Genomic DNA, 25,364 nt, shown 5'->3' on the forward strand with positions numbered 1-25,364 from the left:
AGCAAAGCACCCCTCTCCTAAACCCTCTCCCACGCCATTTCTGCGGGATAACCGTGTTCACTGTCCGACCCATCAGCAGCTCTCCGCACCCCCCTCCAGCCTGCCCCTTTAAGTAACTTGAGCCTCCGGGCTGCAAATCCCAGTCTCTAACTGAAAGGATGGAAAAGCAGTTTCCCCCCCCCTTCCCCCTTCTGCCTCTTCTCTTTTTAAAACAACCATTTCTGCCCTTTTCCCTTCTGGTGGGAAGAGATGGTTCACCAAGGGACCGAGCAGCTTTCTGAGTACCCCATTCCCAGTATCAAGGCAAATTGGCAATTTCTCCACCCTGCAATGCTTCTGGCAGCTCTTTTTTTTTTGCAGCTTTCCTCCCCTCCCGCCAGTCTTTGGCAAACCTCAGCCGATTTCCAAACCCTCTGTGGCTGCTGGGGGGGGTTGGTGCAAAGGTTTAATTATTTGCTTTTCCTTGGGTGCGTAAGGCGGGGATAAGGAGAAGAGGTTGGGCCTCATCGCCTGACGCTGCAAATCTTGCCCACTTTTGTTGTCTAGTCCATCTCTCACCCCCCCTTCCTCCACCGTCTCCCGCACAAGCTCCCAGAGCCCACCATGAACCCGCAGGCGGTTTCAGGATACGTTTGCCTGCTTTGCTTTTCCTTCATGAGCACAGCGAAAGGTAAGAGATATTGAGCTGCTTTTGGGTCCAGGGGCACGACGGGGTCAGGGTACCCCGAGAGTCGAAGCTGCTCATCCCGGTGCACAAAGAGCCTCCCGGGGCTCGCTGTAATGCAACATCTCCCCAGTCTCCAGCTGGGGAGGGAAGTGTTATTGCCACAACTGCAAATGGGCTGAGCATCTCCCAAGGTTGGGAAATTTTGGGGGACTATGGAAGTCCTCCCTGGGGGGTGAGGTAAACTGGAAAGCTGTGACTTTGTAAAACCGCACGTGGTGTAGAATTATAGAAACTCAGTCTGACTCACCGAGGAAAGCCCCGGGGAGCGAGCTGGATTTCCATCAATTCCTTTCATTTGTTACTATAACAAAAGTAGCAAAACTATAAAACATTTCAGAAGCCCAGCAAGCGCATCAGATTTGCAGGAGAATTTCAAGCGACTTTTAGAAAATAGATTAGACTGGTTATGGCATGGCAAAGGCATCCCTTCCCCCTGCAATCACATTTGTATGCGGACAAGAGAAGGGACTCCAAATAATTCAAGATAAATAAGATTAAAGCAAGGAGTTTTGATCTAAAGCTGCCCCAACAGCTTGATTTTGCTCCATCACCAGGTCAGTGATTTAATTAAGAATTGGCAGTTCTGATTGGAAACACATGATATGAAGAATGCAGCCTCTCTTCTCCCCTAAATAAAAATGCCAGCATTGCCCCAGGTGATGCATAATGCTGAAAAGACACTTCAAGACATTCCTCCTGTGCATGGGCACGCTCAGGAAACTTTGTTTCAGGATTAAAGTGTGTTTCTCTGGCACTTTCGAAAAGTCCTGGAGTCTCTAAGGAGGGCCCCCGCTCTGGCCATCATTTCTAAGGCACGACGGGAAATGCAAGCAGGAATCAGCTGTCAGCCTGAGAAAAATAACCAAACCACAGGCACAAATAATTTCCCATGAAAGCCATCCCATGTTCTCCCCCAAACACGTCAGCTATACCTACTACTTGGCATCAAAATGACACTTCCAGGAGGCAAAGTGATGCAGGTCACAAGCAACCCTGAGAGTCCAGGTCCTCTCAAGGATGGAAGATGCTGGCTGCAGCAAGCGGAAGGACTGAGGTCTGTGACCATGTGCCTTCAACATTTTCATCTTTCCTTAGGGAATTTTCAGCTGCTTTCTTTCCAGCCCGGGACCCTGTATCAGTACCGCTATTCCATGGATGTTCAACTGGACTACACGTCCGCACCGTCCCCACGGGGAACCTGGCTGGGGGCTGAGGCGTTGGTCCAGCTGCAGCGGCTCTGGAAGGACCAAGGTGGGGAAGAGCTGCTCCAGGTGCAGGTGCGTGAGGTGGTAAAGCCATTGGAGCCAGGTACTCCTCCTGGGAGCAGGGATGCTGTCTTTCCTTACCCTCTCCCCTTTCTAACCCAAGCCACCTGAAAAATGACCTCTGTGACCAAGAGGCCACCACCTGTGGGTAAAATGCACAGCAGTCTGAGAGCAGACACGCGCGGTCACTGCTTTCTCCCATCTTCTGCTCTGCTCTCATAGATCCGTGATCTGAAAGCCCAACAAAAGCCAGAAGACAGGAGGAGCCAGGATGGTACCGGAGGTTCACCTGCAGAGATTGCACTGAGTCAGAAGACACGGGCAGAGCTCCAGCAGCCGATGTTCATCTCCTGGAGCAGCGGGAAGGTCAGCTAGACACCTCCTGGGCTTGCTCATGCCCCTCCACAGAGCATACCTGCCCGCATCCCAAATTTTCCCTGCTATGAAGCCCATACAAACTCCTGTTCCACCTCTGATTTCATATCAGAGCACAAGGAGCTAGGCAGAGTGGCAAATTTAGGAATATATGGTCTCCCACAAGGTCCAGTATAACCCTAGATGGACCTCCATCCTCCAAAGGGGCTGCAGGCTCAGCTGGAACTGCAACACCCCATGTTAAAAGGGCTTCAGTCCTAACCATAGGATATAAGCTCCTTTCTGACCTTTTCCTCTAAGGCTTTGGAAAACCAGGGGGGCAAGGGCGGGGGGAAATTTTGTGGGCATGCATCCACAAAGCTCGTGCTATTGAGGGATACTGTCCTCCTTGTGAAAAATTCTTGTGAAGTATCTTCAGGGTGTTCCTTAGGGGCAATGCCTTTCAGCAATGAAGGCAGCAGAGATCCCACAGGGCCCCCCTCCAGAGCCGTCCCCACAGTCAGACACCTCCTCTTGCTCCCCCCCAGGTCAAAGCCTTCTACGGGGATGGAACAGAAAGCATCCTGATCTCAAACCTGAAGCGAGGCATCGTCAGTCTGCTCCAGCTCCAGCCCCACGCCGGCACCGCAGTGGAGGTAGGTGTAGAGCCAGGGCTAGATCCTGTTCCGAAAGCCAGGGACCACACCACAGCAGGAGGGATTTGCTTTGCCCGGCTCAGTCAGCAGCTGGCAAATGGCAGGGGAATTCCTGCCTCCAGAGCCAAACAGACGCTGTAGTGACCTGCCAACAACGTGAAATAACCTCAGAACCCAAAAAGCAAAGGCACAAAGCTGCCGCAGCTGGCATTAGTTTCCCATGGTAAGATGGGAAGAAGTACTGAAGTGGGGGGAAGGCCCAAGAAAGCTGGTTAGTATTCAAGGATCACCTCCTCCAAGCTCAGGAGCGGTGCATCCCAAGAAAGAAGAAGTCAGGCAAAAAAGCCAGGAGGCCTGCATCGATAAACAAGGAGCTCCCAGATAAGATCAAAAGCAAAAAGGAGGCCTACAGAGGGTGGGAGCAAGGACAGGTAGGCTGGGTGGAAATCAGAGAAACTGTCCGAGTGCCCAGGAACCAGATTAGACAAGCGAAAGCCCAGATAGAATTAAATTTGGCCAGGGACGTCAAGGATAAGTGTCCTTGCCCATGGCAGGGGGCTTGGAACTTGGTGATCTTTAAGGTCCCTTCCAACTCTAACCATTCTATGATTTTATGATTAGCCTAAATTTGCAAAAGCAAATTTCCTGACCAGATGGACTTGGAGCTATCCAACACGTCCAAATATAGCCCAGTTTCTAGTTTTTTTGATTCTTTTTCAATTTATTAATTTGTCCTTTGTGTCTGTTCTCTATACAGATCATTTCAGTCAGGCTCGATCAAAGCCAATCACCCTTAACCATGGTCACTTACATTTGTGTTTCAGGAGGACGTCTCTGGGAGCTGCCAAGTCACATACACCATGTCCAACCATTCCATCACAAAGATGAAAGATCTTCTCAGCTGCACAAAGCCAAACTCCAGATTCACCTCCGTAAACAAAGTAAGTCTGTTGCTCTCATGGTGGTAGGCTCAACTTACATCAAGTACATCAGGGCTGTCCCCAAAAATCTTCCTGCAGGTGGGCTTTGAGTCCCACTGCCAGCTGGCTTCAGCCTTCTGCACCAGCCTAGGATGGGTCTCCAGCTCTTAGACCCATACCCAAAGTGGGATGCACCAACATATCTCAGGAGGACCACATGGTTTTGTGGTGGGTAGGAGCAGAAAAGACGTCCTGGGTCATCCCATCCCCATCCTTGTTATCACTTCTGACCTCTCAGCTAATCCTGCTTGGGAAGGTGGAGATACAGAAATGTTTTCCAGACCTCAGACTCATCAGATTGGGGATTAGGTTGACAGGGACAGGACCAAAGATGGCTGCTTAAGTCATTTAAAGCAGTAGCCCGCATTCAGCCCTGACATAAATGGATGAAACTCTGTGAGTCTTAATGAAGTTATACCTGCCATGATTAAAATCGATGGGTTTTTAAAATATATAATTGTACTGAATTCAATATAAAAATGGACACAGGCTTCGGCAGGGATCTCTACAGCCAGCAGTCAGACTCTGAATGTTCATATAATAAAAGCTTTCTGGGGTATAAATTGTGGCAAACTTACCCAAGAAAGTAACAAACCTTGCGTAGCACATTTTTGGCAGTAAGGTTTTCCTACAAGGCTGCCATCTGGATTGAGGCAGCTCTCCGGACCTCACCTGTATCCATAGCTGTGACCGCAAAATAACGATGCCACCCAGCTCTGTAAAAGGCAAAGTCTATGGATAAAAAAAAAACTCTCTATTAAAATAGTGATATTAATAGTAAGCTTGCCATTTGGTGTCAAAAACCACTGCTTGGCACATGGTTCACCTACCTCTTCCCCTTCTCCACGACCTTCCACGTGCAAGCCCAGCTGCTCCCATAACATCTCCCAGGGTGACCAGTGCTCCCCTCACCAGGGCTGGGAGATGAGGCAGAATCCAGCAAGCGTGTCATTTCTTTTGGAAGGAAAAAAGCTGGAGAGCTTCCCCAAGGTCCAGCGTGCAGCACAGCAAGTAAGCTGAGCATTTTTTGACAAGAGCTCAGTGGAAATTGCTGTTGCTTAGCTTTCTCTTTCTCTTGGAGAAAGTCCTTGCTGATGCTCCTCAGCCGTTGAAGGCCACACCTCTTCCCACGACGTGCAGCTGCCTTGGGGAAGCTACAGAACTAGCACTGTCCAACGGACCTGAAGGAAGGGTGATTCTTTGGGAGGCATCACCCATGCCAGGCAGGAGCATCCCCCTCCTCCCTCTGCTACCCTTTACTTCTGTGGCAGCGCCAGGGTGACACCACCTTGTAATGAAAGCGAAAGCCCACATGGTGTCACCAGTCCATCTCCCCACATCAGCGACGGGCGAGAGCTTCCCCACGCTGTGGTCCTCCCCTGGTGCTGCCTTCTCCCACACCTGGGAAGAGGTTGGGCTCTTTTGGATTTTCCTTCCCTACATTTTGCAAGCGAAGCAGGTTGACTTTGTGGACTGGAAAGCTCGTTTGCTGCTAATAGAGAGGAGAGGAACCTGCAGAGAGGGGAGGAGAGAAGAGGTTGCACTATTTCTCCTTGCTTTTTCTTTTTCAAGATTTTTGGAGTCCTGTGGCAGCCCACCAGCAGAAGCCAGTATGTGGTGAAAGACAACCTCCTCCAGTCGGTGCTGGCAGAGGAAAGCCACGTGTTGTCTCCAGCCCTGAGGTCCACCACTGGCATCAAAATCAGTTCAAGGTCAGTGATGCCCCCTTACCGCTGCCTGAATCGGGCAGCCCTGCATGGGATGAAGGTGCATCTGTTGGACTTTGTGTTGGCTGCTCTCCTGCCACCTCCTGGTGCAGGTAGCAAGGAGCACAGGTTACAGCACCCGGGCATGGCATGGAGGGAACATCAGGCACCTTTTGATACCCTGCATCTCCTTTTTCTCCAAATCTGCATGAACCCAACCAGCCTCTGAGCCAGGGAGGGTGTAAATTACAAAGTGCTTCCCAAAGGCTTTTTCTGTCTCCACAGGCAGCAGCTCCAGCTGGTGTCTCCTCCAATGCCCAGCCCAGCAGAGGTGGCCGGACAAAGCCTTGAGGATGTGCTGGCAGGCACAGAGGGACAGCACCAGCCCCTGGGCATGGCCAGCCCGCCCTTCAGGAGGGTCTGCACCCATTGCCCATCGGTCAGTGATGTTACCCACCCCCAAAACTCACTGCATGCTCTCCCACAAGCTGGGCGCCCAGGTGGGCTGTAGAATTTGGGGTTAAACCATGGTGGTGCATTTGGAGGGGCTGGTTACCCCAGTTAAGGCGGGATGCAGCCCCAGGAGCACTGTAGAGCAGCAGCCTGACCTCTTACTTCTCCTGAATAGTGTCTAACGTTGCCACCCAGGGTGGAAGAACCCCTCTGTCCCCCCAGACATAGCTGCATTTCTGTGATGGGAGGAGAAACCTGGTGCATGGCTGGCGCATCCAGTTGGGTTAAACTTGTCACAGGTCTGAGGTCAGGAAACATTCCCACCGCAGGCCAGGCAGGCAAGGACAAAGGAGGGGCTATTCCTACCTCCTCAAGTCCTCCAGGCTTTTCACCTAGGAAATCTGGAATTGCGATGACTTTCAGGCACCGGTGATGCTCAACAGTTTCTCCTCCTCTCTTCCTGGCACATTTCACAAATTGGGGCATTTGGGCTTCAGCACAAGCCCTCAGCATTGGGGGTAGGAAGCCACAGTAGATGCCTGCAGCCAATTGCATGACTCCCAAGGGCCCCTCCCACTCCTAAATACCTCCTGAGCATAAACATTATCCCATGATTCAGGATCAGGGGGAAAAGAGGCTAAATTCCACCTAACAAACCTCATCTTTGCAGCTGAGAGCCTACCTGAAGGCTTTTGACAGCCAGAAGGTCAAAGTGGACACCTCAAAGGCGGCAACCATGTGGCAGTTCCAGAGGTTCATCCAGATGCTCCGCAGCGCCAAGAAGAGAGATGTTCTGCAGCTGCTGAAGAGAGCACCTGAGGACATGCTGTGAGAATCCCAGGAGCTATCTTGCCAAAATTGGCTTTCTGTGCACGTAGTGCCCTGACATCATCCTACATTCCTGACCCTGGCAACTAGGGTTGTTTGATGCTGGTCCATATCTGGTCCAGGCAGTTGTCCTGGCCAGTTCAAATGTACTCTGATTTTTCTTAATGCCTGTTCTCTACAAACACCGCATGGCTTTTGGGGTTGGTTTTTTTTTGGCTGGCTTTGGAATGTAGCAAAAGGTCCAGCACGGCTTTCTGCAAATAATCATTGGAGGTCTGTTATTTACAGACCATCCACCCATGGCCATAGCATCTACCCCTCGTCAGTGTGGGCACTAGGGCCTCTCTGCAGTGAAATACCTAGACATGGGTGAGTTCAGAGCAAGAGTCAACCTTTTAGGTACTTTTTTAACCCATGAATTGAAGATCCCATGAGTTTTAAAGCAAGAGGAAAGCATGGAGAAAAGAAAGGGGGATAAGGAGCTGCAGATGGTACCTCATTTCTTCTCCAACTCTATCAGTGGGTCATGCCACTGATGACCTCCCTCTTCTTGCTCCAGCCCCTTTGTTGTGGAGGCAGCGGTGGCCGCACAGTCAGTGGCATCCTTGGCGGCTCTCTCGGACTTTCTGGATTTCAGCAAGGAGCCAAAGTCCCTGCTGGAGAAGTTTCTCTACGCAGCAGCTTTCTCTCCCCGGCCTTCAGGAGAGCTTCTCCACTTGGTGTTAGTAAGTGCAGACATTTGTCTCCCTCCCTGAGTCCAAGGTGGATCCTCAACCCATTTCAGCCAGGAGGGAACAGCAAGCGTATTTTCCTGAAAAAGGAAAATATGTTTCTGTAGAAATATATCTTCCTGCTTATGGGATTATTTTATGTGCTTTTAATGGGAGACTGGCAGAGGGAGTAGATGCTCCTCAGAAAAAAAGCGTTCAGCAGAAAGTGCTTTATGTCAGTGCATTACAGATAATAAAAGCTCAATTAAAAGCCACTGTGAAAAATCAGCATTTTATCCAATTAAATTATGCGTGGCCTCCTTCAAGGTAGGTAAGAACTCTTTTTTCCTTGATTTTTTGGTAAACACTTTGAGATAATAGGTAAAACACACTCCTACTCTGTCTTTTACCCATTTTTTTCCCCCCATTTCCTAATACCCCTCTCCTGGTGCCCAGGACAAGCTGGATGGGAAGCAGCTGGCCCCTGAGGTCTGGGAGACAGGGATAGTTGCCGTGGGCTCTCTGGTCGGCAAGCTCTGCCAGCAGAAGCTGTGTGGGCTGCAGGTGGGTACTCTGCAGCCTCTAGGCTTTTTTGGACCCTTCTTCCTCCTCCCAAAATGTCTCCTGTCCCTCCTCTCATTCTCCTATGCTTCTGCCCTCCTGCAAACTCCAAGCAGGAGGTGGAGCGTGGGGTGGCAACCGTCCTTGGGGGGCTCAGAGATGCCAAGGAGGACTCCGAGATGGTCATTTACCTGCTGGCCCTTGGGAACGCAGCACTCCCCGAAACCATCCCCACCCTCCTGGACTACGCCGAGGAGGGTCCTGCCACCGTCGCCACCGTGGCCATTTCTGCCCTGCGGCGATTCCACCCTCAGCACATCTCCGACAAGGTAAGAAATGAAGCCGCTGAGGCTCGGTGCTTCTCTTCCCACTCAAAACCAAACCATCAGGGTGCAGAGCCACCGTTTGTGCATCACCACCCTAACGGCACCATTTTCATTGCCCTCCTTGCATCAGGTGAAACGAGCGATGAGGAGGATTTTCCACGAGAAGAGGAAGAGCTACGAAAAAACCTGTCGCCTGGCCGCTGCAGAAGTGCTCCTAGATAACGAGCCCTCGCCCATGGATGTCATCAACATCCTGCTGGCCACCAAGGAGCTGGAGACAGAGACGGCCACGTTTCTGCTGCTGAAGATCTGGAACAGCCTGCATGCTGACCACCACCCCGCAAGGTGGGTCTGGAGGGGACAGTTGCATTTTTCCCACTCTAGTTCTACATGACGTTTTTCTTCTCCTCCACACTCCGGCTGTGGCTTTTGACCCAGCGTGCCTTCAGAGCGTGCGAGCATCACCTCTTGGAGCTGGCATTGGAGCTGCCTGGAAATTTCCAGCTGCAGGAGGAAGAAAAGAGCAGGGCTGCTCGTGCAGACGCCTCCCAGCCAGCCGAAACCTGCCGTCCCTCCTCATCCTGCCCCTTGGCAGCAGGACCCAGGCTCGTGGCTTTGGCAGACACCTTGGAGGCCAAAGCTCTGGCTGGCAGGGCAGGGCAGCGCACAATTTGTAACTCCATTAATCTCCCTATCTGCACAAAACAGAACGAGCACTAACATTTTTCAGACCTAAGCAAAAGCTGCGCAAAAATATCCGACTGGTTTACCCTAATAAATCGGAGGAGAGGGAAATCCCCGGGTAGCTCATGTCTGCTCATTTCCTTTTTTTGCTCACACTTCTTTTGGGCAACAGAGAGAAATAGTTTGGAAATTTGAATTTCCTTCTTTGTACAGCCTTCTGTAATGGCCACTGACATTTTCACAGAATCCCAGAACGATAGGGGTTGGAAGGGACCTTCGGAGATCATCTAGTCCGACCCCCCTGTCAAAGCAGGTCCACCCAGAGCAGGCTGGACAGGAATGCATACAGGCGGGTTTTGAATATCTCCAGAGATGGATACTCCACCACCTCTCTGGGCAGCCTCTTCCAGGGCTCTGTCACCCTCAAAGAAGTTTTTTCCTCATATTCAGAGAAGGGGGTTCAGAGGAGTTTCCCTTCCTTCCTTCCTTCCTGGTGTTGACATACCCTTTCCCTCTTGCTTCCAGGAAGATACTGAAAGACATCATGAGAGACCCACGGATAAATAATTACAACTTCTTCTTGAAAGCTGGCATCTCCTCTTCTTTCTCAGGACCTCTGACAGGTGACACCACAGAGAACGCTCGTCCCACAGTCCCTTCAAACAGCTGAAAGAAGGGCTGGTGGGGAAAGACAGACTTCACAAGAGGCCTTAGCTTTATAGAAGTGCCCCAAAATCTCAGCGTGAGGTTTCTGAGCGTGTCCCTCAGCACCATCTGAGGCTGGCTAGTTGCCATCACCTGAGATATACCTTTCTCTGACACCCCAACAGCAGGAGGGCTGGGCTGGGCCACGTACTTTTCCCAAATTTGAAAGAGGAACTTCAGTTGGAGATGAAACTAATGGTAAACCGTAGGTGGGATTTCCTACACTTTTCCTGATAAGTCAAGATGTTTAGTTCTGTTCCTCAGGTATTTTTAATAAGCTCCTCAAAGATGAGAATCCTTGTACTGAGATAAAAATAGTCAAACTTCAGAGAGACTGCAACAAATGGCACTTGCTTAAATCTTGCCCCTCAGTTTGCTTTTCTGTCCCTCTACAAACTAACTCACTCTAACCTTGTGGGGAGTAGGTGGAAGTAACATAGTCAACGCCTGGAAGAAAACCATTGCGATACTAAGTCCTTTGGTTATTGCAAGAATGGAAGGAGGTGGTGCAGAGAAGCTTTCCCCTCTGAATCAATTAGCTTTACCGGATATTTGCTGGCTAACACATGAGATCTGTGCAGGTCAGCCACCCTGACCATGGATGGGACAGCTCTACAGGACTAGCCATATTGAGGAGGCTCTCAAATTACCAAGGAGCTCTCAGGTTCCTGCCTTTAGATGTACCTAGTGACCTCCCAGTTCCCTCAATCAATTTGGACAAGCTATTTTAAGAAACCACCCCATCCTGCTGAGTGCTGACTTGGTGGCACCAGGCACAGGGGATGCACTCGCCAGGATCCTGCCTACCGGCTGTTTTCTTCTCTGTCAGCCTTCATCCCTTGCTGCTGCTCTCAGAGCGTTTATTGGTTGAACACTGTTCAGTGACTCATTCACAAGAAGAGATGCGCCAGGTGCTGCCTGGGGATGCTTACAGGTGTCTCTCTGCCTTTCAGTCACCCAGGACCTGCTTTCCACCTTCGGGCTGGACCTGCTGTTTTTGGAGGGCGGATTCCTGAGGAAGAGTATCTCTGACTTCTCACTGCTCAGCCATGGCCAGCGACTTCGTGCCGTTCAGGTGTGCTGCTGGGGGAAAATATACGTGGAGAGGGGTGATAGCACCAACGCAGTGGTGCAACTGCCCTGTCTGTGTCCCCTCTTACCCTCCTTATGGTGCTTGACCTCACCCTCTGCACCCTATATCAGAAATACAGAAATGCACAGCCTCCATCACCGATGTGAAGCCAGACAGATCTGCTCTGAAGAACAGAGCTCCCTGCTCCCCCAAAATCCAAGGGATGCAACACCGTTGCTGCACGGTGCTCAGGGATAGCTTGGGTGCCCCATCCAGCCCACTACATCACTGTCCTTCTTCAAAGGCTGCCTATCCAAGGGCTGGACAAGAGTAGCAACTCGGATAGTATTGTGGAGCATGAAATGGACTCTCCAGTTTTGCTCCATGCAGCTTACACGTCTCCATTTCTGTGTTTTAGGTCACTATTGAAGCACAAGGGATGGAGTCAATGCTGGGAGAAAACGTCTTGGAAGGGGAAGAGGAGCCGGAACTCATGGCCGGGATGTCTGCTATCTTCTTCGATGTTCAGTTGCGGCCGATCGTCTTCTTCCAGGGATACACAGACTTAATGGCCAAGGTCCTGTTAAGCAGCGGAGAACCCACAAGCGTGGTCAAAGGGAACTTCTTATTGATGGACCATCACCAGGTACTGGATGGGGCCGTAACCTGTCTCCGCACCAAACCCTAGTGAACGCCATAGCGTGAGCGAGTGGATTTTAGGTATGTTACTTGGTGCAGATACAGTTCTAAGAGCAAGGTGGCACTGTCAGATATCTCTTGAGGTTGATAAAACAGCAGGATGGCTGGCTCTGCCATGGGACACACATGGTTCGAGTTGCTCCCGTGCAAGCCCAGCTGTGGGGTTGGGATAGGCAGTCCCAGCAGCCATGCACTGCTGCAGTAGCAGCCGCTCAGCCAGGAGTGGTGTCTGCTCACAGCGAGTTCTGCCTTCTCCATCTTCCAGGTCATACCTCTGCAGTCTGGCCTCCAGGTGGCCGTCAAACTCCAGGGTGGGCTGGGGCTTGACATTTCAGCCGACATGGACGTGAGCATTTGGGAGCAGGAACTGAAAACCAGCATCAATACGAGGTCAGCTGGGGGGAAACTGCTTGGCTCTGGGAGTACGGGGCGCGCAGGGGGCTTGGCACAAGGGATGCTCCATCTTAGCCTGGCTTTCCACAGCCCCCTGCTGTCCTCCTGCTGTGTCCAGCCCTTCCTTGTGGATGCATTGGGTAGAGGTTTGGTGGGCGCTGGTTACACACAGCCAGACCTAAAATTAAGATGCTAGTGGGGTTGTTTGGTGCCAGCGCATGGTGCCCAGTGCAAAGCCATTGCTCGGTGATGGACCCACGTGTTTCTCTCTCGCAGGGGAAGCCTCACCATTGATTTCCAGGCAGAACTAGATGCCCCTTTCCTCCAAGCCACCCTGAGAAGCCAGATGGAGATGGAGGCCTCAATCCACTTTGACACCATGCTGAGGTTTTCTGGCAGCCCAGTGCTCATGTGCCTGCAGCTGAGAGAGGAGCAGGTCCCATACAGGTAGTCTCTAGATACAGCCAGATACTGTAGAAACATCATGACGTGCTTGAGATAAAGGAGGACTTGCTGGGGAGAGGAGGGAATTAATGGTTGTACACCCACAGTAGGGTGGGTCAAAACTGGTAGGGGTTGGGGAAGGACACTGCAAGTTTCTTGATGACATGGGAGGAAGCACCATGCCTAGACCATTAGAAGATGGTGAGTATGCTGGTCTGGGAGGAGGCTGAGGTCCACCGCCACCACAACCTCTTGACCATCTTGCTGTCACCTTGTCCCACAGAGAAATTTTCACAGTTTCCAAGTCTGCTGGGAGCCAGAGCAGCACCGCTCGAAAAGGCAGGCAGGGCACCATGCCCGGGCGGGAGTTTGCTTTGCACCGGGCCAACTCCAAGGTCTGCAGCCTCCTGCTGACGGCAGAAGAATAGGGGAGTCAGAGCACTGTTGGACTGGATAATCACCCTCTCTCCTGCCACACACCCCAGTTCTCTGTGAACCCAAGCTGAACGGTCAAGGGCTCTGCCCAACTGCTCCATAACCATCTTTTAATAAGAAAAAAATGCTGCAACAAGGGCATCAGAAGAGACCACAAGAGGAACTGCTGCAGGACAGCCCAGAGGCACTCCTTGCTTGGGGCTGGAGAAGCCAAGCCTGCCCTCCCAACCCCAAAGGCTGAGATTTCCCCTGCCTGAACTCTTCCCCTTTATGGGGAAGGGCTTGCTGGAAACCAAAACCGGTCCTGTGGAAAAACAACCTTCTTTAGCAAGTGAATTAGTTCCTCGGTGCCCAAGAAACCCTTCTGCAAGCCTATACCCGAAAATGCCATGTTTTCTCCCCATTTATCAAAGCAGTCAGGAAGGAGCACCTCTGCAGCCAGCAGGGAGGAGGTTCCCCACAGAGGGAGTGAACAACACTCCTTAAATGCACAGTTTTGTGGCCACCAGAAGAGTCCAGGAATATGAACAAAACTTATTTCTGAAGGAGGTGGGGGGGTTTTAAATTATTTTTTAAATGCAACCACAGAGACATTGACCCCGGAATAATCCCTCAGGGAGAAAGGCAGAGAAGCAAGACAAAATGCTGCACAACCTGTTGCCAGTTATTGTGTGTTCTTTCTGGATTAATTGAAGATATTTGCATTTATTTGCATACGAAGGCAACTCAGCTCCCTCACAGCATCCTCTTGCTCCCTGGCTGGGGGGGAATTTGCACTCTGTTGCCAGGGACGAGGCTGGTAACACACCAGGCAACAAGGGTGAGGCCAAGGGAGAGAGGAACAGCCTGTATGTCAGTGAGGTCAGGTTCACACTCGGGGCAAAAAAAAAAAAAAAAAAAATAATAAAAAGGAGCAAGGCAGAGGAACGAGGCCCATAGAGCTTTCCCAAAAACTGGATAAGCAAAGATGAAGTTAAAACAGAGCAGGGCAGAGTGCAGCAAAGTGCAAGAGGCCCTTCTAAAGAGCATGGACCAGCGGTCTCAATCCTCATCTTGAAAGAGGGAGCATTGTCTTGAAGGCAGAGCTTCAAAGTGTGGAAAAAATGCTGGAGACCCTCTAGCTGCTGGGGGAGGCTGGAAGGAGATGGGGGAACTCAAGCAGTGACTGGCTGAAGGAAAACGGGAAGAGACATTGTTGTCTCCAATGCATTAAAGCATCTCATCACAGCTCTGCAGATCCCACCATAATGCTGATCCCCAGCTTCTGCTTCCTGCTCTAGTGTCTGCACTTGAATTTTTCCCGCATATTTTTTTCCCCTCTGAGATAGGCAGCGTTGCAAGAATCATCTGAGGTCATAAAACACACCTGGTAATTAAAAACCACAAGAACACAAGCATTTCAGTGTTTGCAAAGAGTGGATTAAAAGGGTGTTTTGAGATTATCAGGACTCCCAGCATGGGGCAAAGACACTGGAAGTAAAAAAATTACTACTGTGGCAGTACGCAGAGCTGGATCTGAAGTCAGCAATGCTCAGCTGGGGAATCAGGTCATTTCAAATCATGGACACAGCCTGCCAAGGCATTTGGAAGATTCTCTGTCCTTTGGGTATTATTTTTTTTTAACGAGTTATTGGTGGTTTCAGGCCATTTTAAGGGGCAAAGGCAAATGCTGGTTGCCATGGAAGGCAAAAGACCACGTTTTACTAATGTGGTCCTTTCTGGACTTGGGAATTGTCACAGGAAGAGCTCGGACAAATGTTACAAAGCTGTTAACTTCAGGTTACCATCCGTCAGGGTGGACATTATTCAACCCAAACTGGAAAAGTTAAGTACTGGGGTACACCTCCAGCCTATCCCCTTCCTCCTCTTTATAGAAGCCAGCATACAGAAGCTAGATGTGCCTTTTGCTGGTGCATGCAAGTTCAAAACCCATCTATTGAGAGGTGGCTTCTGCCTAGAGCCTCTCATCTTCCTTTTTGGTCCAAAGTTTACATATTAATGGAGAAGCCTCTGGCCTCTCTTATCACCTGAATGGCAGCTCCCTGTCTCTTTTAATCAAGGCAGCAGATGGAGATAAGATTGCCTCAACCCTACATGCAGGAAGTCAGCGTTCCAGCAACAAAGAGATACAACAGCTTCCCTTTTCTGCTGATATTTGGGCTCTTTGGGTGACCATTTGTGAAAATTACAATTAACTTCAAGTAAATATTGTTATTCTGTTTTGCATTCTCCTCTCAAGTTGGATTTTTATCAGCCACAACCACCAAACACCTCTCCAGCGCTGGCGGGAGGCTCACAAGGAAAAAGCAGTATTTCTTCATTCCTTCCTGATAAAAATGTGCCTTTGAAACATTTTTTGTATGAGAAAATGTGCTTTTTAGGAAGAAAAGGTACATTGAGTTGTTGGTTTGGGTTTGTTTTTTTTTTTTAAATTATGAGCCTGACAACATAGCACCGAGTCTCTTGGTTTGGGAGGAGAAAACTTGTGTGGTTTTCCAACTGGAGACACTAATTATGAGCGCTTTGGTTATGTACAGAAATAAATGCCTTGTATTTTTATATTTTCTCTGTTTGACTCTTAACTTTTCTGGATACACAGCTGGGAAGAGGAGAGAGGCAGAGAGCAGCTCCCATAGCACAGGCACTCCCAGCAAGAACAGCATGGCCAAAGTCACCTTTAAATAAAGTCACACTCCCAAGGGACCTGCTTTCTAGGTCCGTATTTAGGGTGTCTCAGAGATGCATTTAGCTAAAATACACCATCAGGCCTGTAAGACGGGGACACAAGGGCCACCTCTGCTCCCAGAAAACCCAAAAGCACCATTAGGGAGTATGGCAGCCCTGCGACAGCGTTCCCAGGGGGCTGAAGACACTGTCTTACCCCTCTCCTGCCAACTTCTGCAAAGGTATTGGAGGCCATCCAAGACTTCACTTAAAAATCAGGGCTTCCCCTGCATCAAGGCTCTGCTGATTACAAAGCAGTCTCGCTCAGAGTGGGCCCCAAGGACGCGGAGAGTAATTGCCCTGGGACTTGCCCTCGGGTCTGAACAGGAGGATCACTGCGTGACCGTGGGAGGAGGGAGCCCATATTGCCCTTGACACGTTGCTCAGCTTTCTGCAGAGCAGCTGATAGCAGCTCCGAGTCCCACTAGCTCCCCATCTTCACCCTTTCCCCAGGGAGCATCCCATTATTTCCCATTTCTCCCATCTCACCATCAGGATTTGGGCTGATTCAGGGTGTTTTACACGCTGACGAGTTGCTATAACCTCTGTGGGTACGCACCACCCCTGGGACCACCTTTCCTATGGGTCTGCGCAGGCCTGAGTCCCCATCCAAAACCACCCTGCTCTGCCGGAGGTTTGAGCACTATTTGGACCCAAAATTTTTCTCAGTCTCAGTGTTTGCTCCTCAGCCAAAACCAGGAGGCACCCACCTGCCATTTAGGACCTTTTATGTTGCCCTTCTCCTTCTCTAAAGGAGATTTAGAGTGGAAGATTTATCACCCAGCCAAGGTTTGCATTGCACAGGCTAAATCAGAAAATGCCCAGATCCTTTGGGGTGGGGAGAAGATAACATTGCTGATGGGTAAGCTCTTACAGCAGACCCCTTTTGCCCTAAACAAATAAGTGAGGTTTGCTCACTACCTGCACGTGAGGGGACATCAGTGTTCAGGAGATGTGGAAACCCCAAAAGATTTTAGTCCAGGTTCTATTTAAACGCTGAGCAACAGCGTTAACCTCAATCAGTCAAACTTCTAGTCCTGAAGGATGATACTTGTCCTGCCAGAGGGGCCAGGTGCTACAGCTGGGACTGGAGCTGGAAACCTGTGTCCAGCCCCCTTGGAAACGGTGAGGAGATTTCAATGGGGATTTCAGCAGTTTTCTTTCCTGCTGGAAGCTTTGGTCTCCTGCTGAGCCAGTGAACCTTAAAGTTTCCCAGATCCCTTCTGGAGACTTTCCCCCCCCCAGTTCTGATCGGATGCTCAAACAGCAAAAGACAGTGAAGGGACACAGGCATTTCTGTAAAATGATCCATTTCTTTGACAATAGCTCCAAACCCTCCAGGACCTTCCGGCCCCAAACCCCTTCATTTAGCAGCACCGCGTGCTGCTAAAATTCTGCCTTTGCCTCCCAAAACACCGGTTACAGGCTTTGCACTTCGCATTTGGCAGCGCTGTTTGCTTGCGAGGTGTAGGAAACAGCCTCACGTTGCACCAGGGGAGGTTTAGATTGGATATTAGGAAAAATTTCTTCGCTGAAAGGGTTGTCAAGCCTTGGAACAGACTGTCCAGGGAAGTGGTGGAGTCACCATCCCTGGAGGTATTTAAAAGACATGCAGATGTGGTGCTGAGGGACATGGGTTAGTGGTAAACTGGCAGTGCCAGGTTAACAGTTGGACTTTATAATCTTAAAGGTCTCTTCCAAGCAAAAATTTTGATTGAATTTTCTATGATTCTATGTTCCCTGGGCCAGCACGCCTCCCAGGAGGTCCTACACTGAGCTGTGCAATTGGAAATGGTGATTCCCCAAAGAGTCCTTGCATCCAGCAGTAGGGGACAGGGGAGGGTTGGGGATGCCAGATCTTATTTCTGGTGGAAGTCCTACGTGCCAGCAGCCCCAGGGATCCTGCAGGCGGTTAGAGGCAGAGAAGCCCAGAGCCAGCCCCTGGGAGCAGGGCTCCTACCCGTCTCTCCAGAAGTGGCTCTGCATGTGGAGCTGCAGATCAGCAGTGACCTCCAGCGGCTGCAGCCAAACCTGGTGGAGATGTCAAGCAAAAAAAAAAAAAAAAAAATCTCTCTGCTACAGCCACGCAAGGCCTGTGTGCAGGGCACCCTGCACCCAGGGGTGTCCCACAACCAGCCACCCAAAGTCATGGGACCTTTGCATCAGCAAGCAATGGACCAGGGCTGACCCGTGGCAGCCCCTCACCACTCCAAGCTGGCGTTTCATGTGGAAATACCATCCTCTCCTGACCTCCGAGATTGCCATCACAAGCAATGTTTGATATTTTCTTTTTTTCCCCAAGTCATTCTGTTCCCAGGACATCTCGTACAGCCCTCAGGAGAGAGCGTGTGGACACCGCTCACCAAATGGGGCGATAAAACATTATCTGGCTGTCTATTACAGCTTTCTGTAAAGACAAAACACTAGAAAGCATGCACAAAAGTGAGGGCAATGTGTGTGAGAGGATATACCACCAGCGGGGACCGGCTCTCCCAAGCAGCTAGCGGAGGTGCACGTTTGAAGCGCTGGGGTAGATCTCTTATCATCCACTGCTCTCTCCTTCCTAGGCAGCTTGCAAAAAAAAAGTATTGTATTTTCCAACTGCTGGGCCCCGATGACTCCCCACACCCCATGAAAAATCCAGAAAAAGCGGTTTGCAACTCACCACAGCAGCAGCGTCACCCCCAGCACTGAAGAGAGAGCTCTGGCAATAGCAAATCTCCCATAGAGCTGCAGTTAGGCTACAGCGAAGCTCCCAAGACCCTCTGCAAAGCTTGCAGCTGCTTTGGGCCATGCGCATAGAATCATAGAATCATCCAGGTTGGAAGAGACCCTTGGGATCATCGAGTCCAACCATCTACCCTACACTACAAAGTTCTTCCCTATATTATATCCCCCAACACCACATCTAAATGTCTCTTAAACACATCCAGGGATGGTGACGCAACCACCTCCCTGGGCAGCCTATTCCAATGCCCGACCACTCTGTACACATCTGCAAGCATAGGACAAGCACTTACCTGAGTGCCACCACCTAAGAAGTCACCCCGGAACAGACTGCATACAAGCAGGGGAGCATCCCAGGAGGCACAGTTGGCAAGGGGTTGCTTTTATAACCTCCCCGGCAATCAGGAATGGAGGGAGAAAGCTGTGAAGCTGCAATAGGGCACAGCTGTGCAAGCCAGAGTGGCTGTGCCGTTAGGTTATCCCTGCAGGAAAAGCCGAGGGGGAAAAGATGAGGGCCAAGCTGGTGAGTCAGGCAGGGAGCCTGGGAACTGGCTGAGCTGAGCCAGTAAGTCCCCAGGACTGGGATAAAACCTTCTAGCCCAGCAGGGACAAAACCCATGGGAAAAAAAGCTGAAGTTTTCCTAGCAAACTGCTCCCCCTACTCCATCCCTGAGAGTGTAAGAGTGAATAACTGTACTTAACTCCATCAGCTTTGGGTGAAAACAGTCATTTCATACCACTGCTTCTCCTACTCAATTACTCTCCGCCGCAGTTACTTTGCCATGCCCAGAAGGAATCCGCAGGCATCTCTCTTGCCACTCCACCCCTAATAATACACTTACTGAAGCAACACGCAATACTATATAGGTTCACCAGACTGTCCCCATCACCGCTGTGACAGCCCCAGAGCTGCCAGGGAACCGGGGTCTGCATGGCAGCGGCAGAAGGACTGTTCCCATCCCAAGGAGAAACCGGCTGGCCACAACCACACCAGATTGCAAGCCTTGAAGTCTTGTCTAGCCCTTTTAAAGCCCAAAATGCCCCTTGGCCTCCTTGCCCAAATATTTTGGCAGTTGCAACCTCAGAGACTGAAGGCAAAGGGAGCTGTAGTGATGTTAAGTGAAAGAGAAGCATCCGACTCCTCGGGTACATACAGGTGGAAAAGAGCCTTTCCATGGTAAAAATCAAGTGGGATTTCCAAAGCACTTGAAAAAGCAGGTATCGCAAAGGGCCAGAGGAATATAGTGGGGCTGTATTTTAAGGCCTGACCTAGTTGGTTTTGTGTTTAACCTTTTTAGAGGGGCCATTAAAAACACAAGGAAAGGACTGAATAACTTCATGCCAAAAGATGTGGTGGTCCCACCATCACCATGAGCAATAGAGGTCTGCAGGGGACAACTGGGAGGGAGTAAAGTAGGAAAGAGGAAAACAAGGAGTTACTTGAGGAGTTAACAACAGCAGCAGTTACCACCATAACTTCTATCAAGTTTCCATAGGAAGAAGCACCATTTCCAGCTAGCATTGCTCTAACAGCAGCTCCCACACTCCCTGAGGGCAAAGCCTCGTTGCTTGTATCTCGCACCACAGTGCCCAAGCAAGTGACACTGGGGACCGCCAAAGCGTCCCACCTCAGCCATGCCCTGGAGATGCATTCATTCACAGCTGCCTGCCCAGGGCAGGAGGAAAAGGCAGGGGCTGCTCATTCAGAGGGAAGCGTGGCCTTTCCATCCAGCCCCTCCTCTAGTTTCCCTTGTCCTTGAGTACTCCTTATTCCCAGCTGCTATCTGGCAGTGTGGTCCTATCATCAGGTCCCGTCCTTCAGGCCGGCTATAAAGGGATGCCGGGATGCAGTGTGGTCCTGGAGGTCGCCCCCACTCCTGTGCCATGCTGCCGGCCACCCTCAAGCTCTGCTGCGGCATCGCCCATGACCATCTCCGCCGCCTGCCCGGTAAGGCACCGCTCGCTTCCCCCTGTCCCCATCCCTGGATCTCGGGAAAAACCGGCAGAAAAGAGGGTCCTAAAGGAGATGCTAAGTCTGCATCTGACAGGCATCTCCTTGGGAGGTGCTCCCTTGGAAATGCACCTATTTTCCTCCCAAATCTTGGTCTCAGCTGCAAATGAACTTCCAGCAGAGATGTGGGGCCTCATGGCATCTTCCTCCCATGCCCTGTGCTCACCAAAACCCATGCATTTCTCCCCTAGGCTTGAAGATAACAGCCATTGCGGCGATACAGAAGGACATGAGAGGGCTAGCAGTGAGAGGATCCCATCACCTGCCTTCCAAAATTCCTCAATATATTCAGAGGCTGATGGGGAAGGAGATAGGTAAGCTCAGCCCGGGCACTTGGGTACCACCACATTTCCTAGCCCTGCTCACAATCCCCTTGCACAAAGGGATGGAGGGATGCGTATCGAAACACACCCCTCTCCATATGATTTGACCCTTATTTTGCAGGACAGAATTAATTGTCTTCTCATCGCTGGGCTGGTCTCCAGCTCTCTGGTAGCTTAAAAGCATTCTCCCCCCGCCCCGTACTGGTGGCAAATTGAATTAATGGGGAGACCCTGAGATTGAGAGAAGGTAAATTGCATTAGCTCACCATACAGGCAGCCAAAGGTTTCAGCAGAGGTTATGGTCACTTATCAGTCCTTTGTTGCATGTCTCCCATGTCTCTAGTTCCACCACTTACCTAAAGTCTTGAAAATTGGCAAATTAATCTGTTTTTTTGAAGCGTGGCTTAGTCTAAAAGGCTGCCTCGTGCAATGTTAATAATACCCAAGCAATGTGCAATTTGTACCGCCGTGTTACTGGGAATTGATTTGGAAAGCAATTTCAAAAAGCTTTTCAAGCAGCCAGCACAGACACAGCAAATGAAGGCCAGAGATGCTCCTGAGAGCAAGGTTTTCTGTGTGGTACAAGCTGAGATTTTGGGTCAACAAAACCCAAAGCTCCAGCTCCATTTGCACTTCCATACCCGCAGCCCCGTGTGCAGGCGGAGCTGGGGGGGGGGACGCGATGGATTTTTTTCACATTACTCTGCCTTGCTCCTGCAGCCACACGCCCAGAACCTGATGGAGACATCAGCCCCAGCCGACTCTCCAGCGCGGACCTCTCCTACATCACCCAGGGAGAAACGGCCCTGCAGGGAGCCCTGAGCATCCTCCAGCAGCACACCAGCTGGCAGGCAGAAACGATGCTGGTAAAGCCCGGCTGCCTCTTGCCTTTGCTGCGGCATGCCAGGAAAGCCCTCGGGAGGAGAAATGAATCTGGGGAGGGGAGATTTGCTTCTCTGATTCCTCCTGCTCCCATGGGCGAGGGAGACGGGCCGCGCAAAAAGCAGGCACAGCAAAGAGGGTTTCCAAGCAAGCCTTCCTTAAGCACCTTCACAAGTAAATCTGCAAGGTAAACAGAGAGCAGGAAAAGGCTTGGAAGGGGAAACTCAGACAACCATGTTCCTGGGGAAAGCCAGGAGCATTTCTGCAGAGAAATCCACCAGATTGCGACTTTGTTGTTATTTACGGTGTTTGCTCGTTAAGCGATTATGAAGAGGACTGGAACGATTTATTAGCAAGGCATTTCAGCGCGTAGCCGACGCCTCTTGGGGTGTCTGGGGTTGATCAGGCTCTCTGTTCTCCCAGGATGCTGGGGCCACTGTGTCCAGTGCCACCCTTCCCGGGCTGGGCAAGGTGTTTCGGGCAGAGGTGGTCCTCACCGTGCCAATGGCCCAGCTGCACCGGGAGCTGTTTGAGAGGATCGAGGAAATGCCCCAGTGGAACCCAACCCTCAGCCGGGTGAAGGTAAGGCAGAGAGGGATGCAGTGCAGGCGGCGAGTGATGCCATCGCAGGCAGACAGCATCACCAGGGTTGCTAGCATCCAAAAAAAAAATAAATCCTATTTATCGAGGCTTTTAAGATCGCTGAAGGATTAAAACTAATTCCACGCTCCTGCAAGAGGAGGGAGAGAAGACGTGCTTTGCTGGCGTGTCATTTCCAAGCTCTCTTTTCCGCATGGTGCCTGTTCACAGAGGTTTTTCCGCGCTGGAGGACTCTGACATTGCTCAGACTTTAATGTCAGGCAAGAAAACGTTCAAGAAAATCAGCCAGTTCAAAAAAAAAAGAAGAGGCAAACCCAAATATATCATGCTGCAGGGGCACCCCCAGGAAGCTTATGACTTGTCTTGGGCTTTTTTTGAGTATTTACCTTATTTCTCAGCTCCCAAATCACAGCGTATCCCTAAGCCAGCTGCCAGCCTCAGAAAGCCTCCCCCAGCTCACCTGGGCTGGCTCAAATGCTACCCAGCCCCTGATTATTTATTGCTACCGCTTCCCCGTCCCTTCAGAAAAAGAAATAGCATAGAGAGAGTCCCATCCCAGATTAAAAAAAAAAATAGCTGCAAAAATCACCCGTTTCCCCCTTAATAGCCTGCAGGGGGTTGGGATTTAATTATCACCAGGTGCCAGCCCTAAACACCCACCTTGCTGCTGCTTCTGCTCATGCTGCCACCCCACGCTGCGGTCCCCAAGGCATGGTAACACCCCCTGGGCAGGAGCAAGGGGGTGGAAGGGATGTCCCTAGAGGGGCAGCCACAAGGAGCCTAATCCCTGGGGCTCTCCTTGCTCCGGCAGGTGCTGCAGCGTGTCGGGACGGACACGCTGGTGACGCACGAGGTCACCGCTCCCAGCCCGGGCAACCTGGTGGGCCAACGGGACTTTGTCAGCGTGCGGCACCGAGGAAGGAGGGAGACAGCCATCTACCTGGTGGGCACAGCCACCCACGTGGAGCCGCTGCCCTCACAGGAAGGGTGCATCAGGTAAAGACACCCCCCCCTGCAAAGTGACCATCATGGGGTATCAGGTCCCTGCGGGATGGGGAGACCACGGCTGCAGCCAGGCACGGCAAGGGAGGCACGTCCAAGAGCTACCTCCCCGTTGCATTTGCTCTGGGATCTCCTTACCCCTTTTTTTACCCCCTGGGAGGGACCCTAACTGTCCCTTGCCCGCTGCAGGGCTGAGTCCCGGCTGAGCTGCATCGTCCTGCAGCCGCTGGCAGGGGAGCCCAGCCATACCCGCTTCACCTGGCTCCTCAGCATGGACCTGAAGGCAAGTGCCACCATGCGACTCGGGGCAATGCACCCTCCCTCCCCCGCGATGGGCACCCCAACTCTCTTTGACCCCGTTTGGGTGTTTTCTCTCCCAAAGGGCTGGATCCCCGCCTCCATCCTTAACCGTGTCCTGCCGCAGTCCCAAGCAGACTTCATCAAGCACCTCCGCCGGCACCTTTCTACCACCGCATGCCCCCCGAGCTGTGGCAGGACGGGCTCTGCCCGAGCCCAAGGGACACAGCCTGAGCTGGAGACCCTCTCCTGCCCCTCCTCATTGCCAAGGAACCACGGCCGTCAGCGATGGAGCGAGGCTGCGCACCTACTGAGAGTGGAGGGCACCCTTCACCCAGCACCGTGCTTCAGGGATGGAGCGGAGCACCTGCGGGCTGGGGCAATGGAGGCAGCACCCAGCCTTGCGTTAAGGGGTTGCCTAAAACCCCTTGGCCAAACCTCACCCGCTGAGCAGCAGGGGTAGCTGGCTTTCGGCATCCCTCCTCCCCGCTGGGCACAGGGGACGGGGGGTGGGGGGGCAGTGGGTGGCTGCCCAAACGCACCCCCCACGTTTTGGGCATCACTCTTCTGCAGCTTCAGCCCTGCCCCGGTTTCATCCCTCCGTATTTATCACCTGACCATGGCAGCAGTTTCCAGTGCAAGCTCACGGGGGGGGTCTTTTTGGCTTGAACACGCAACACACCTGTATTTATTTTTGGAATGGCTAAGCCATATATTTATGTGCAGGTGTATACATACATATATGTATATAGATACAGGTTTTTCCTCCTGCTATGCCAACAGTAGCAGGCACAGCCAGAGCAGGTGTACAGCACTAAAGCCGTGTCCTGGATGGGCAGAAAAGTGCTTTTCACCATCAATTCAATGGGCTCAGGGTCCTGCAACGTGGGAGGGGATGAGAAAGCACGAAGACAAACAAGCGGTGCAACTCCAGCAGGGCCGGACTCATCCCCGTAACACAGCATTGTGCCCTCCGGGACCACGCATCCGGGGAAGCTTTTCATTGCAGACCTGCAGCCTGATAAACCCCACGGTGAATTTTGTCCTAGGAGGGTGCCCTGGAGATCCCCAGCCATTCCCCCAGCCCTCTGCAGCAGCAGGGATGGCTGATCCAGTGATCCCAGTGTTATCCTGCGCCCTGGGGAAAAGCATGTTGTGCCATAAAGCTGCTGCCAAACTGCAGCTACAAACAAGCCTTGCAAGAGTAAAGCCAAGCAGCTGGGTGTCATGAAACGTTACTACAGCCATGGCAGGACACCTGTAATTAATACATCTGTGGATTTTGCTGGGTCTTTGTCTTAAATAAGGGGGGAAAAAAAAAAAACATCTCAAAACAGCCATGTGAAACCGGCTGATAAAGAGGAGTAGCTGGGTTGAAACAAAATAAAGAGGTGGCAGCTCGCTGTGTGAAATCCATTTCAACCCCACACGGGTCACACTCCTTTCTCCCCCCCACCCCCCAAATAAATCAACAGACAGATTTTGATGTGGATTTTTTTTTTTACATTATGTTAGAGTTCAAAAAGAAAAAAAAAAAAAAAAAGAGAACCCAACAAAATTAATAAATATTAAAAGTTAAAAAGCTCTGAATCTCGTATGTACAAAACTTTATACATCACGGTAACACTGGACAAGGTTACATCACAGGAATGACCTGGCACGTCTGCCTGGCCCAGGAGGATGCAGGGGACCAGACGCACCCTCTCCTCCCAGAGATGGGGCCAAGTCCCTGCTGGGAGCTGGGCCGGCGCAGCACCTACATCCTCACGCCGCAGCTTTCCCACGGTGAGAAGCGATTTA

At 51.3% G+C, this 25,364-nt stretch overlaps 2 protein-coding genes across 2 annotated transcripts; both read left to right on the plus strand.

Annotated features, from left to right (window-relative positions):
• The first annotated feature begins 603 nt into the window (after positions 1–603).
• LOC141469619 (microsomal triglyceride transfer protein-like) lies at positions 604–12,991 on the plus strand. The gene is made up of 18 exons (XM_074155166.1): positions 604–670; positions 1,823–2,004; positions 2,215–2,358; positions 2,895–3,002; positions 3,827–3,943; positions 5,555–5,694; positions 5,974–6,127; positions 6,812–6,969; positions 7,529–7,694; positions 8,136–8,243; positions 8,357–8,569; positions 8,697–8,911; positions 9,776–9,873; positions 10,909–11,030; positions 11,446–11,673; positions 11,992–12,116; positions 12,396–12,566; positions 12,847–12,991. The coding sequence occupies exons 1-18, from the start codon at positions 604–606 to the stop codon at positions 12,989–12,991; spliced, it is 2,661 nt and encodes an 886-aa protein (XP_074011267.1).
• A 7,303-nt stretch (positions 12,992–20,294) lies between these two features.
• On the plus strand, positions 20,295–24,682 carry LOC141469446 (steroidogenic acute regulatory protein, mitochondrial-like). Its single transcript, XM_074154968.1, has 8 exons — positions 20,295–20,397; positions 20,652–20,774; positions 21,504–21,649; positions 22,089–22,247; positions 23,077–23,261; positions 23,457–23,550; positions 23,650–23,739; positions 24,614–24,682. The coding sequence occupies exons 1-8, from the start codon at positions 20,295–20,297 to the stop codon at positions 24,680–24,682; spliced, it is 969 nt and encodes a 322-aa protein (XP_074011069.1).
• Positions 24,683–25,364: the final 682 nt, after the last annotated feature.

The sequence above is a fragment of the Numenius arquata genome, chromosome 10 (genome assembly GCF_964106895.1).
Source record: "Numenius arquata chromosome 10, bNumArq3.hap1.1, whole genome shotgun sequence".
NCBI lineage: Eukaryota > Metazoa > Chordata > Aves > Charadriiformes > Scolopacidae > Numenius > Numenius arquata.

What these genes read in the sequence shown, in the direction of transcription:
- LOC141469619 (XM_074155166.1), top strand. Translation starts at nt 604, where the DNA reads ATGAACCCGCAGGCGGTTTCAGGATACGTTTGCCTGCTTTGCTTTTCC. An exon ending in AGCTTCTCCACTTGGTGTTA is followed by an intron (nt 7,695 to 8,135) that starts GTAAGTGCAGAC and finishes CCTGGTGCCCAG; the next exon opens with GACAAGCTGGATGGGAAGCA. An exon ending in AGCGACTTCGTGCCGTTCAG is followed by an intron (nt 11,031 to 11,445) that starts GTGTGCTGCTGG and finishes TCTGTGTTTTAG; the next exon opens with GTCACTATTGAAGCACAAGG.
- LOC141469446 (XM_074154968.1), top strand. Translation starts at nt 20,295, where the DNA reads ATGCAGTGTGGTCCTGGAGGTCGCCCCCACTCCTGTGCCATGCTGCCG. An exon ending in TCCTCAGCATGGACCTGAAG is followed by an intron (nt 23,551 to 23,649) that starts GCAAGTGCCACC and finishes TCTCTCCCAAAG; the next exon opens with GGCTGGATCCCCGCCTCCAT. An exon ending in GCCGGCACCTTTCTACCACC is followed by an intron (nt 23,740 to 24,613) that starts GCATGCCCCCCG and finishes ATTTTGTCCTAG; the next exon opens with GAGGGTGCCCTGGAGATCCC.